This window comes from Xenopus laevis, chromosome 1S, assembly GCF_017654675.1.
Source record: "Xenopus laevis strain J_2021 chromosome 1S, Xenopus_laevis_v10.1, whole genome shotgun sequence".
In the NCBI taxonomy this organism is placed as follows: Eukaryota; Metazoa; Chordata; class Amphibia; order Anura; family Pipidae; genus Xenopus; species Xenopus laevis.
In genome coordinates, this window is record NC_054372.1 from 68,067,840 (window position 1) to 68,082,350 (window position 14,511).

At 37.5% G+C, this 14,511-nt stretch overlaps 1 protein-coding gene across 7 annotated transcripts in view; it reads left to right on the forward strand.

Annotated features, from left to right (window-relative positions):
* Positions 1–14,310, forward strand: part of fam13a.S (family with sequence similarity 13 member A S homeolog) — a 58,320-nt gene extending 44,010 nt beyond the window's left edge. For 5 of the 7 annotated variants that reach the window (XM_041579687.1, XM_018243417.2, XM_041579685.1 and 2 more), the window contains 10 exons: positions 146–353; positions 1,093–1,234; positions 3,154–3,235; positions 3,789–4,009; positions 5,077–5,160; positions 7,535–7,630; positions 8,200–8,277; positions 11,633–11,829; positions 12,512–12,613; positions 13,050–14,309. In XM_041579687.1, coding sequence (XP_041435621.1) covers positions 146–353; positions 1,093–1,234; positions 3,154–3,235; positions 3,789–4,009; positions 5,077–5,160; positions 7,535–7,630; positions 8,200–8,277; positions 11,633–11,829; positions 12,512–12,613; positions 13,050–13,173 — 1,334 coding nt within the window. In that variant the 3' untranslated portion in view covers positions 13,174–14,309. Of the gene's footprint in view, positions 1–145; positions 354–1,092; positions 1,235–3,153; positions 3,236–3,788; positions 4,010–5,076; positions 5,161–7,534; positions 7,631–8,199; positions 8,278–11,632; positions 11,830–12,511; positions 12,614–13,049 lie in introns of all 7 variants that reach the window. The other 2 variants (XM_041579686.1, XM_041579690.1) reach the window with 2 other exon arrangements.
* The last annotated feature ends 201 nt before the right edge of the window (positions 14,311–14,511 follow it).

Below are 14,511 nucleotides of genomic sequence, written 5' to 3' on the forward strand. Positions count from 1 at the left end.
TTAGTTTTAACCTTTCCTTCTCCTTTAAGCAGGAGAATGCAAAAATGCTTTATCCATATTATATGCTAACTAAAACTATATGTAAGTTTGAAAAGTGTAGGCTTAACTTAATCTCTTGCAAATAAATGTGTTTTGTCTGTTGCAGAGCCAGTTCCAGCCTTGACCTCTTGGGAGCAAGATGGAAGAGACTCAGATGAGGCCCGGTTGTCTCCTCAGGCAGGACGCCTTATTCGCCAACTTCTTGAAGCAGACGGTGACCCTATGTTGTCTCCTCGTTTTTATGCATATGGCCACGGTCATCTTGATGACCCTGAAGTGCCCCCCTCACCTCCAAACGCACATTCTTTTATGAGGTAATATACTTTGTTTTTCCTAACTAAAACTATCATGCTTACAAAGTACAAGTTCATTATCTTTAAGGTAAATGAAAAAGAGACACAAACTTTGGTCTGAAAGTAAATTACTTGCCCGGTGCTTAGCAGAGAAGACACAACACAATCAGATGTCACTGCTCTAAGAAAGCGTAACGGAGTTGAATTGTAAAGGGATTGAAGTAGGGTTCTATGTAGATGAATTCAGGTATGGAATTCCAAATGTATACAGTAGAGAGAGCGGTTTTAGGCAGCATGCAGCAGTCAACATTGGTAGTGTGACCAGGTGATTCTTTGAAGAATGGAGGAGACTGCCAGTATGAAGATGAATACGACAAAAATAAAGTTGCTTGATTGTTGTTGAATTACCTTGTATTACCTTTACCAATCTCTAAGGCAGTGGCTGATTATTCATGCATGACTGCGGGTGACAAATCTCCTGAAAATAAGTCTCCATTGGAAATAACTGAAATCGCTGGCAGTAAAACCTGTTTATTGTGAAATCACCCGAAGTTTCTTACTAAGACAACTTTGGACAACTTCGCAAGAAGGAATCGATGCATTGGTTTTACCGCTGACAATTTCAGTTATTTCCCATGGAGAAGCATTTTCAGGAGATTTGCCACCCACAGTCGTGCGTTTCCATCAAATGCTTACATTGTGAGGTTATGGCTTGTATAGTATCTCAGTGCTTTATTAAACCTGTGCTGTTTTTGAGCAGGAGGCGCAGCTCTTCTCTGGGTTCACATGAAGAGGATCGAGATGAGGACCTTACACCAGCACAGCTCACTCGCAAAATCCAGAACATCAAAAAGAAAATCCGCAAGTTTGAAGATAAATTTGAAGAAGACCGAAAATACAGAGTAAGTTTTGATTTTAACAAAAATGTCACAGATTTAAAAGAAAAGTTTAAGCTTTAACATAATGTTTTTAACATATATTTTTGTTATGCAGTGCCTTGAAATAATATATTTCAGAGAACTGAAACCATTAAACCATTTCTTAATTCTTAAGAATTTGCTGTTCGACTAAGTATTTAGGCCCCACACTTACATGATTGATTTGTCTAGGTGGATTTGCCCCACATTTTTCAGATTATCCAGGTCAGGCTCCTTATTTTTCATATAGTGCCACATATTCAGACGGGTTACATGAAAGAAACCCATTTACAAAAGTTTGCAGAGGCCTCCCTCCTGAACCACAAAAGCACACCAATATAGCCCTGTTTCTGCGTGCATCATGATAACATTCAAGTAGAGCACTGAGGTTGGTGGCCACGCTCTGATTTTTGTCTCCAGGGCTCTCTGGCTGTGATCCCTGACCAGGAGCAATCACTGTTAAGCAAGGATGTGATTTGGCTCTTCAAAATAAAGTTTGGAGACATGTGCTTTCTCCATACATCAAAACAGTACAGCAAAATAGTGTTCCAAGACTCCCTGTCTCAATCTGTAAGACACTGTCATAGTATTGTTGTTGTCTAAAATAACCCCCCACCCCCTCCTTTTGACACAAGTTCATTCAATAGGGCTTATGTAAAATGGTGCATAAACCCTATCCAAATTGATAATGATATATTTATATTGAGACATGCATGATTGCATAGATTGGGAGAAAAGTGAAGGTGGCTATACTCAAACAGTAAAATAAGTTGACTTGGTCCATCCAAAATAACTCAGCAGTGATCCCACAATTTAAACAAGCAGATCTTAACCTGCATTGCCAGCTTTACTTGTAGAAACTATTTCTCAACCCCCATTAGGCTGACAGTGTAATTCAACCCCTTCCTCATCTTGTTCTATTAGTGATGGATTCTGGGATTTGATGTCCCTCTACTTTCCATAATGGGTGGTGCAATTCTCAGCAACGCAAAGGGACTTCAAATCCCAATCTGTTACTTCACATTAAAACTATGTGAGGGTGGGGTTGACTGACTGTCAGATGAAGGGGGAGGGGTCAGAATTTGGAATGGTTCCCCAAATGCCCCTGAGGCAGCGTGTTTCTGGTCTGTTTGGTAAATTATGTATGTGTAAAAAGTAAAGGAAAAAAATTATATTTAACATAGGTCAACAAGAGAGGGAATTATTTACTTCACCATATCTTCACTATTTGGCTTCACAATATCTGTTCTTATACCACATGAGGAAATAGGTAAAAGTGCTTTCTCATGACTACTCTGGTAATCAGAATGAGTCCGCAAATATATCTTCTTCCTGCCCAACTGAATGATCTTGCGTCAACAGGTGGAGTGTTTTTCTTTATAAATGGCTTCACTGTATCTAATCTTTCATGAGGTAAAAGTGCTTTCTCGTGACTACTACATGAGGCAGCAAATATATACAGACAGCAAAGTGTGAGTGCAGCTTGTTTACATGGAATATGCATTTGCTGTATAGTTGTATTTATTTATGCATACATATTTTATACATAATACTGTGTTCCTCTGCATAAAAGCTAGCAGCAACTGATCACGAGACACATTTGTTTTGCTTCTCTGTATTTTAAAGAATACAAACTAACATAATGTTTATGTGAAATAAGCAGAAAAAGAAACTTCCAAATGGAGTGTTAACTTTACTTGATATATGTCACGTATGCATCCCATCTAAGCTGTCCTGTAAATACATGCAGAAAGGGCTCTCAAGAAATATCAAGAATCTCTTTGTACCTAAATCCTTTAAAATATCCTCTGTATAATCCTGTCCAAGCTTTTAGTTAAACTGCTTAATGTTAATCTACTCAGCCATAAACTAACCCACTACACTGCCCTATTATTTTCTCTCAGCCATCTCATCGGGACAAAGCTACAAACCCTGAAGTATTGAAATGGATGAATGAACTGGCAAAGTTCCGGAAGCAGTTGAAAGGTATGAAGTGGGTTGAGTTAGGAATATTAATATAAATGCCTGCCCATAATTAGGTTATAAGCAAAACTGGATCTCTTGCACTACAGCCAAATACTGTAGTATCAGGTGGTGTGCAGCACTATCCCAAATTAGAATTAACAGGAATGTGTTTAGAGGGCAAAGAGAACCCCCACCACACTGGGATTGAAAAAAGTGCAGCTTGTAACTGGGACAATTTTGTTCCTGTCTATAAGTTTACTTCTGGAGCAATATCAGAGTTGTTTTAAAAAGTGTGTCTGGAACCTGCTGTTACCTTTATGTTTATTCCGGTTTCCCTCGTTTAAAATATGAACAATGTGCCCATTTTAGTGCAGGAAATCAGCCCTGCCTTTGGTAATAAGCACACAGATCAAACTGCAAAAGCAAGTGTGTTTTGCGTTCGCAAATGTTTTTCACTGCAGTGAGACAAAAACCAGCACCATCACTCACTCCATTTGTCTCCATTATTGAGAATATTTTCAGTGGTTATTGAATGGTATTTATTTTGGTTACATCATGGTTTTTCATAATGCAGAGACAAAAATCAAGCTGTCAGAAGAAGACCTTGTTCCTCAGATGCGCCAGAGAAGCAATACACTACCAAAAAGTTTCGGCTCTCAGCTTGACAGAGAGGAGGAAAAGAAACCAGAGACGGTAGAAAAGCCTGCCAAGCCCTCAATAGAAGCAACAATGGAGGCAATCCAAAAAAAGCTTCAAGAAAAAAGGAATGAAGTCAGTCGGCCTGAAGACGTAAAGGTAGAAATGTTATATTTCTCATAAGCAACCAAGAGTTTTTGCAAATAGTTATTTTATTGTTTTATCAAATGTATGGTAATGTTATATTATTTTAGTAAAATTAACAGCCTTTTTTACTCATCCTTACATTTTTTTCCCCTTCATCTCACAAATCAAATCTTTAAGGCAAGCCTGGACAATGTGAAGGGAGGCCTTTGTACCAAAATTCATTGAGGAAGATACAAATAAAGTGGACCCTGCAGTACTCTGATAAAGAGGGATTGCTTTACATGTGTAATAATAATTGTTGCAATGGATTACCTTTGAATATATTATAATGCTTTGTGCCAAAGATTCAATATCTCAACATCTATACTTCTATATCTCAACATTTTTTAAGGCATATTTGAATATACAGCTAATTTTATGTGTATAAGATTGTGTATTTGCACATACTTATGCATGGGAGCTTTCCGATGTCTCTGCTATCTTGCCAAGCCCATGTCCATACATAGCAATAAAACCGCTTCCCTTGTGATTCCATTTGATCATCGTTTATAGACCATGTCCCAGAAATGCCAAGAACCAAAGTATCCTGAGCCTATATATATATATAAGTAGAGGTGGAAAGCTACTTGCACACAGTTAAAATGTGACATCATAGTTAAGTTTATTTAATATAAATAATAATTAGAGATTTGGTATATATTTTTTATTTACCCTAGATTGTGAAATTAAAAAAAGAGCAAACAGTGAGGGAAAAGTGACTCAGTATAACAATGGAAATCGATTTTGGGTGTTGACAGGCTTTCATTATGTTTCCTTTCTTGTCACAAAGCCTTTACATTATTATCTAGTCTGAAAATTTAACACAGCCCTAAAGCCAAAGACAAACTCTTGAGTAGAAGTGACCTTTGTCGTCAGGCTGAATTCAGTGCTTAGAGTGGTACATAGCTAGTTTCTGAGCAAATTCTTGTGCTTTCATGTATTTTTTACACATTTTTTCTGTGGGCACATGTCTACATTATTTTAGTGGGTAACCTGGACATACCTGGAGTGAGTGTAATCTTCTATATCTTTACTTTTAGGATATGACTAGAGATCAGATTGCCGCAGAGAAAGTGTCTCTTCAGAAAGCCCTACTTTACTTTGAAAGTATTTACAGTAGACCGGTATGTACTCATGCGTCTCTTTGGCTATAATGTTTTTTTTCATCTGTAGTAACACTTTTTTTAAAAATATATATTATTTGCTTGTAGTCTGCTATAAGGAGATAATATTGAATCACTATGTTGGTTCTCCGGTTCAAGCAAATGCCCCTGTGTATGAAACAGTTCTCTTTAAAAGTAATTTAAAAAATTACTTAATAAAATAAATCCCATGTTAAAAAAAGATTTCTTTTTTCACATTTGCAGTATGTTTCCCTTATTTTATGTTGCACATTTACTGTGCTTCATGTCTAAAAATCTCGTAAGATTTAAAGGAGGACTTTAATTAAAATAGCTTTAATCTTTAACCTTAGTTGGCGCTGGTTCTGAATGGAAAAATACATTTAATTACATGCAGCCAAGCAGTATTTTGAAGAGAACAAAGTGTTTTGAAATAATCAATGCCTATTCATTTATGGTGGTGACAATATTTTCTGTGAGTGAGAGATACTGAAGCTTTTAACAGCAGAAACCTCTACCTCTCTTCTGCTATTACTGAACAAAAAATCCCAGAATTCCATGACAAACTGAGTATTAGAATACAGATTTTAGTAGTTCTTCACTTTGATCACAATAAAGTTTAAAAAATTGATTTCAAAGTGTACTTGCTGCAGTGTATTATGATGTGTATTTGCATTAATACAACTACATAGTGGCAAATTTACTTACCTTCGAAGTTGCGCCAGCGTTGGCTTCGCCGCACTCTGCCAGGTGAAGTTTCGCCAGGGCACCGCTATTTCACTAAAATCTGAAGCGGCGAAAGGTAGCGAAGTTGCGCTACCGTTAATTCATCAAGCAAAGCGAAGTTACGGCGACAAGTTAAAGTACAATGGACGTATACGAAGCAGCAAATACATTACACTACACAAGCCTGGGAAAGCTTCATAAAATAGTTATTTTGCCATAGACATGTGCCCACTGTATAGTTTAGGTGCCATATTTTAGGAAATGTTGGGGAGGTACCCCCAAAAAAATTTACGATCTTTTTCAGCCTTTCACCCTTAAAAAAGTAAGACTTTTTTTGAAGCAAGCCCCATCTACCCTATTGCACTTCGCCTGGTCTGAGGTGGCAACGGCAAGTCTGGCGAAAGAGGTAACGTTCAATAAAATCCGCAAGTTAGTGAATTAGCGTAGTTACATCCCTTCGCTATAGTGCAACTTCGCCTGGTGTAAGAGTGCGAAGTAGCGCTAGAGTATGTCCACTTCGCTATCGAATTTACGCCAGCACCCGTTAGTAAATCGGCAAAGTAACAAAATGACGTCACGCTGGCAAATTTTCGCTAGTGTTGGCCACTTCGCCCTTTAGTAAATTTGCCCAAGAGAGTTTTAGCTAATGATATTTCAGGGAAATGTTCACTTTTTGCAAAGTACATTTCTGCTTTTGTAAGTAATTGTAACTTGAAGTTCCTAAACCTGAATGTTTTGCCAACCTGATTGTCCCATCTTAACCTGTCAGTCAAAGTTTCTAATGCTAACAGACTCCTGCTGCACAGATATGGCAGCCCCCTCATAGGGAAAAAAGGGAGTAAGAAAGGTAATTTAAAAGCATCAGGCAGATATTTTTGTGGCAAAATTATAAATAGCATTCAAAGATAATGTTATGTTAGATATTAACAAAAAGTTTATTTTCTGGTGTCCGTATCTCTTTAAACAATGTAAAGGAAGGAGAATATTGCAAAAATAACTTAGAAATTCAGGAGAGGAAAATGGGCTCTAGCACATGCCAACACAAAAAAAGGGTTGCCTTGAATGAAATTCATTCATTCATTCATTCATTTATTTTTCTTCTTAGATGAGGTAGGCATGATGAGGTGCAAACAAATTATTCAAAAAGCTTGTATAGCAATCCCCACTGTGCTCATACAGTGTAGGTGTATTAAGGTGTCAGATGTTGATTGCTTATTCTTCCCTTTCCAATTGGTCTGCGTGCATTCAGATTTTTAGGCAGGCTGGGAAATAAATATTGCTGAGGACTATAGTTGGCTGTGCATGTGATCTGCACTTGACAACCAGTGGGGTCTTTTGTATGGCCAGCTTTAAATATAGGATTTGTCATTCTTGACTAATTAGATTTTTAGCTTGATATTGAAAATCCCTTATCTGAGAGAACCTTGGGTCAGAAGTAATAAAATTAGTCTGAAATAAAGACTGATCTTCAGACACAAGTTTTTTTTGTTTTTTTTTTGGATTATGGTGTTCTCTAGAGTCTCGAAGTCTGATTTTAAATACAATTATCAAAGCCACTCATGCTCTTCAACATAATCAAATTCTTTTAGAGAAATAAAGTAAAAAAAAATAAGAGATTTGTATTTAACCATTAAATTGTTTTGTTTTACAGGTAACCAAGAACGAGAGACAAGTAATGAAGCCATTGTATGACAGATACAGACTTTTTAAGCAGATTCTATGTCGAGCCAACACTATCCCAGTCATTGTAAGTAAGGGTTTTGCCTCTTAATTTATTATCTATGCATTTCCCTATTCACAGTAATGTGTTTGGTTTCTGTGTTAGTGTTGCTCTCTTAAGACTCATAGGAGGGATCTGAGGGGGGGGGGGGGGTGATTTTGTCTTGGTCTTTGTCTTGGTTTTTTTTGGGGGGGGTACAGTTCAGCATGTTGTTTATAGTGGCAGAAGACACTGTGTTCTCTGCCTCTATAATATGGATTTGTATACTCAAATGTTACTGGGTTAAGGACCATGACTTGTCCTATTTGTGTTTGGATGTATTATTTTTTATTTTTTTTATAGTTTAACCATATTCTTACTGAAGACAAATTTGTCATGTGGTTTATTTGTCACTTAAGAATTTCTTCTTCTAGGGACACGGATAGTATATTAGGTCAGTGAACTATTAATTAAATTAAATTCTCCATGTACAGTGATGTCTGCAGAAGGCTGGCAGTTCAGTGTAGCTACTGTTATGCACACCCTCCTGCTACAGTAGCTTAGGATTTATTAGAGAGGGCATCGCAGTGTAACATACTTGTTAAAACTCATCACAGGGATCACCCTCAAGCAAGCGGAGAAGCCCTTTGCTGCAGCCAATTATCGAGGGTCAAACAGCATCCTTCTTCCAGGAGGTAAAAGAAACGTCACCTGCTAATACCAGTAAATGCTAAATCTGCATCAAGAATCCTAGAAAATCAACCCATACAATGATTTTATTCTTGAATAATTAGCCATTGATGCATTACAGTGCTTTCAAACAAATTGATAGCTGCTTTAGTTTCCTCCAATCAATACAACCTTGTGTGCCTTGCTCATTGCTGTGATTGCACTGGCTTTTGTGCTGTGACTTCTAAAACTCCCTCGTAGTGGTTTTGCCTTTCTGTTTCTTAAACTCTGCTTCCTGCTATGCTCTAAGTTACTGTTTGGAAAAGCAACGAATGACTCATTGTCACTTTAAGAAAAAACAGACCTTCACTAGAGAATGGTTCATCTATTTTAACATGGTTGTACATGCCAGGACGTTTTTGCCTCTTCACTGTCTGAGAATGCTGGGACTTGCACTTCAGAATTTAACAATATGCATTAAAGGGGTTGTTCACCTTTGAGATAACCTTTAGTATGATGTAGAGAGTGCTATTCTGAGACAATTTGCAATTGGTTTTCATTTTTTATTGTTTGTGGTTTTTGAGTTATTTAGCTTTTTATTCAACAGCTCTTCAGTTTCCAGGTAACTAGGGTCCAAATTGCCCTAGCAACGATGCACTGATTTGAATAAGAGACTGGAATATGAAAAGGAAAGGGACTGAATAGAAAGATGACGAATGAAAAGCAGCAATACATTTGTAGCCTTATAGAGCACTTGTTTTTTAGAAGGGGTCGCCCATTTGAAAGCTGGAAAGCGTCAGAAGAAAAAGGCAAATAACTTTAAACTATAAAAAAAATAATAATAATGAAAACCAATTGAAAAATTAATTGGAATTGGCCATTCTATAACATACTAAAAGTTTCCTTAAAGGTGAACCACCCCTTTAAGGCTTAGAAAATACAAAACAAATCCGAAGTTAACTAGTTTCCCTTTTCCTTGTGGTGGGCTTTGCTGGAATAAAACAGTAACTCTAATTAAGACATGCCAATTGTGGCTCTGCATGTTCAGTTGAGAATTTCAAATGTATTTAAATTCATGGAGCCAAGCTATTGGCACTTCCATCACCGCAGGTAACTGGACTAAACCGTAAACCACAAAATGAAACAGTGCACAGAGTAGAATTTGTGGAATTTCATAATCCAAGGAGTATCCATTGATGTATATCCATATGAATGACTATTTGTGACATCATGGACTCCAAACAAAGAGCAGTAATTGACCAACTTGTTCATCTTTAGTGAGGTTGGGCACTGATGGGTATGAGGCCTGAATTACAGGTAGAGTATTTTGGGTTTTCTGAAATTCTGTATTCACACCAAAAGTTGCTATTCATAACTTAACAATGTTGTGGCTTTGTCCTGTGAAGCTTTAAACCGACATATACAACCTAGGACTCTGAGGCCCCAAAACCTTTTGACAACCATGGTGCTCTGTCAGGAAAATAAGTCAAAGTTCCACTTAAAGGAACAGTTCTGTGTAAAAATAAAAGCTAGGTAAGTTGATAATATGTGCAAAATAAGACATTTTCTTATATAGCTAGTTAGCCAAAAATGTATTTATATAAAGGCTGGAGTGACTGGTTGTCTAACATAACAGAACACTGCTTCCTGCTTTTCAGTTCTCTAACTCTGTTAGTCAGCGACTAAAGGAGAATTCAAATCATTTGTACAAAAACAAGAACCCCCCACCCCAGGTAGGCCTTCCTCCTCCTCAACCCCCCCTCCCCCCGAAATGCCCCATACTTTATACTTGCCCCTCGGCGCAGATTCTGCCAGCGGAGTTCCACGCATCCATCTTCCAGGTCCTCGGTAAGCTGACTGGAAGATCGGTTGGAGCAGTTTGCTGGCTTGCGGCAACTGCGCATGCACGGAATTACGCGGAAATTGCCAATCTCCCAGTCAGTTTACAGAGGACCCGGAAGATGGATAGGTGAGCCGGGGGGGGGGGGGGTACTCGATTTTTTTACAAATGGGGTGAATTCTCCTTTAAGGGCAGCCATATGGTACATGACCCATGTGCGCCCCCCCCCCCCCAAGTCACTGATTGGGTACTGCCTAGTAACCATTGGAAACCAAGAGAGCTGCAAAGAAGGAAGTAGTGTTCTGGCTGTTATGTTAGACATCCAGTCACTCCAGCCTTTATACATTACATTTTTGGCTAACTACCTATATTAGAAACATTTTTATTTTACACAGCCTATCTATTTACCCAGTTTTTATTTTTATAATGAACAATTCTTTTAAGTCGTTGCAGAACTGACCTGGAGATCCTCCTCAGGGTGTTTGTAGGTTTTTTTCTATACCCTGGCAGGTACCCTGAATAAAGTGTTGTGTACTGGAGTTGATGAAAATTATTCACATTAGAAGACTTTGTAAATTTAGGATCCTAAAACCGCTATTGACCATGTAGCTTGCAGAAGAAGTCTATTTGCTCTTTGACAGCCATAGCACTGTAAATGTGAATCTATCTTGTAACATATTGGAAGGGAGTTAAAACTATTCAAATATTAAGAAATATCTCCTGAACGGGTTCAAAACTCGGCAGACCAGGATTTGTGACATTATAAGTGGAAATAAGGCTGTTTCTTCCATCTACCAAGAACATAAAACATATTTGATAGAACATGTTTACCATAAAAACTAGTTACGAACGAAGTTGTTTCCCACCACACTGCACACATCCTCGATCTCCCAAATACCAGGCACATTCTGGAAGCAATACACGTTCAAGGATTATAAATACTTCCATAAGTGGCAGTAATGTAAAATAATTTTTTAGAAAAAAAGGAATTACCAACTTCTGAGGGCAGAGACCCATTGGTTCTTTTTGTCAGAATTGTGGAATTGCAGTGGCATTCAAATGGTCTTTGAATGATTATGAGCTCTTACATGAAATGTTCACAATGATTTAAATCATCCTATTTTACAAGCATTTTTATGCAGGCAACAACCCCCCCATGTGCTCTTCCATTGTGAGTTCACCAAGGGTGTATCGGTAAATGCACGAAAATACAGTGGCCCCGTCTGTCATTGCCTTTGATTATCTTGACCCTTTAACAGAAAGTAATGCAAAGTTCCAGTAAATAGTTGTTTGTGAATTGCAGGGAGGTTATGTTATAGATTTCTAAAGGATGGATGAATTCATGTACAGGAGCAAAGGTTCTGATTTAAGCTTTGTTTCACTAACTACACTGATATGGTTTGGTTTTCTGTACTAATTGGGTCTGAATTGGACATCTCTGTTGCTTCACTTAATCGATTTCCATACACCATTTGCCGAGTCAGTGGCTATATGTGTTTCATTTGTGTCACCCACAATTCTTTGCTTGCCATCCATTGTAGGAAGAAGAGGAAGGATCGGAAGATGACAGCAATGGGAACACAGATTTTACAGTTACAATGAAGCCTGGTTTCAGCGTGAGAACTTTTTTGGAGCAGCTAGAAGATGATGCAGATGGCTTTGTGTCTCCAGTGGATGACAACCTTCCTTCTAAAAGCAGCCAAGATCTCGGACTCGGCAGCCTTCATTCTGCATCAATGTATGCGTATTTTATTACTTGGAAAAGCAGTGCATCTTAAAACCTCTCCTAATTTTAGGTCATTTAAATGTAGTGGAACCTCAATTTTACATCCCCTGTTTTCCTTCATTTTACATTGTTGTTTTGTGGCTCCACCTATATATTATGCATAATACATTTCCCTGATTTTACATTTTCCTGGATTTTACTACTTTATTTTCTGGTCCCCTGAAAAATTTAAAATGGGGTTTCTACTGTATTTATTGAAATGTACATTGTATTAAATGCTTTATTTAGCCAGCAGGACCAAATGTGGAACAATACATTTATAGTGACACTTTCCCCCTATACCATATAACACCAGGCCTGCCATTGCTTCCTCAGGAGTTGATGAAGGGCTTGAGGAACAAGGCAAAGACCAAATAATTTGAGGACAGATGAAACCGTACTCAGCCAGTCTACCCCTGACAAAATGGAGTCAAGGAATCTGTCATTAAAAGGGTTGTTCTAACTGTTAGTATTATGTAAAGAGTTATATATAAGATTGAACATTTATTGCCAAGCATTAGTTATGTGCAAATGTATGATAAACAGATAGAAGCTTGAAATGTAGACCAGTAACTGTTCAATAAAACCATGCTTAAGCAGTTATAGCAGTACGTATTGTGTAACTTCATTTTTATTGTTTATTCTGTTCTTTTAGCCCAGAGCTCTTCGAGCAGCTACAGGAAGCAAGGGAAGAGAAAAAGAGGATCCGAAAAGTGCTGAGAGATTTTGAAGATAATTTTCTGAGGCAAAATGGAAGGTATGCGCCAATTCTTTTTTTGTAACTTGGAAATAGAAGAGAGCTAACTGGCAGCTCAATATGTTGCTAGCCAATATATGTAGACACCATTAATATCACTAATTTAATAATATAAAAATTTGGGAACTTGGAATTCTTTTATAGTATCAAGTAAACAAATCTAGTGGGTATGTAATAATCACCAATGTAATCAAAATAGGACAATTTTAGAATTCCAAAAATAAATTTGCAATTTAAAAGTGTTCATTATACAGATTTTGCACAGTTTATCTATTTAACCAGTTTTTATTTTTACACTGAACAATTCCTGTAAGCCCTCCCCTATTCCTCTTCCAGTCTATCATCCAAAACACATTTTCATTGTTTTTTTCTCTCTCTCTCTTTCATTTATTCGGCTATTTTATTTACTGTTTTAATGCATTTACTTTTTCACTAGGAATGTGCAAAAAGAAGACCGGAACCCCATGGCTGCAGACTACATTGAGTACAAGAACATAAAAGCCAAACTTCGTCTGTTGGAAGTCCTAATAAACAAGAGGGGTGTTTCCCAGACCATGTGATTGCAGAGTGAACATTCCAGAATCGAAACGGTATACATCCCGTGGCTGCACTACATTGTGTTTAGCAGGTTCTAGACAGAGAATCGTGCGTCTCTGTTGAACACCAAATCCCGCTTTACCATAAGGGAGCATGCTTTCTCCTGCTCAAGGATGGCCGTGTGTGTTTCACCCCAAAGTCTTGGTATGCTAGGAGACTGCTTTCTATCCCCTTTTTTATCATGAATGTGCAGTTCTTGGAACATATCATAATTGCCTCTTGAATTGGGTCCCACTTTGACTCATTATATATGGGTAAGAACTAATGGTCCATGAAGCACTTGACTGCTCTTAGCAGAACAAGGGGACCGACGTCACAGATATTTAACTCCTTTGGCCAATTCAACTGTTTTAAATAAATGATGCAGCATAAATTTAATCAAAAGCTACAATCTGTGCATGGAGAAAACCTGTCCTAAGGCTGAAGCTTAGCATTATGTTTATCCCTATAAGGACTACTACTGTACTTATGTTTCTACTGCTTGGATACAAGCCACTACTTGGTCTTTACAGTCACAGCTCCGCCACTGTATAACTGGCATTCTGCTGGTTGTTATTTCTTTAATCTGTTCTAATTTCATGTTGCACTGATGAACAGCAGGGGCTAGACTTTATTCTTCTCTATTATAACACAAAGAAGTAAAACGTGGGCTGCACATATCCATTGTAGTGTGCTGTCCACTTTAACACTACTGGACCTCAGGCATGCAAATTTCTACGTTATCCGACTGGAATGCTTGGCCTTCAAAACAATTTCATATCTTCATTCCTTGCCCTTTCAGGGGAAAATTGTATTGTTGTCCTCTCTTTGGATCACATCTGAAAAGTAAAATACGGAGCTACAGATTATTCTGAATATCCAGGGGAGAAAAACATTTTAAGCAGCCTCTTGGCTTTGCGTCTTTTTCATCCGATGGACCCTTTTTAAAAATCAAAGTGATCTTTCTAGATTTTCTTAACCCTTTCAATCAGATAATCGATTATGATTCTGTTAATATAGGCCTTGGGGTTAAATGTGTGCAAAAATTCCCCCTCTCCCTTACCCCTTTTTGCAGCATGCACTTTCTTTTTATATTATGTGATGCATATATATATATATATATATATATATATATATATATATATATATATATATATATATATATATATATATATATATATATATATATATATATATATAATTTTTCAAGTTGGACCAGCACTCCAGTAGTATTTTACAAATGATTTTATTAAATCATCACTTATATTCTTCCAAGAGGGGCCGAAACGTACTACTGGAGTGCTGGTCCAATTTGAACTTTG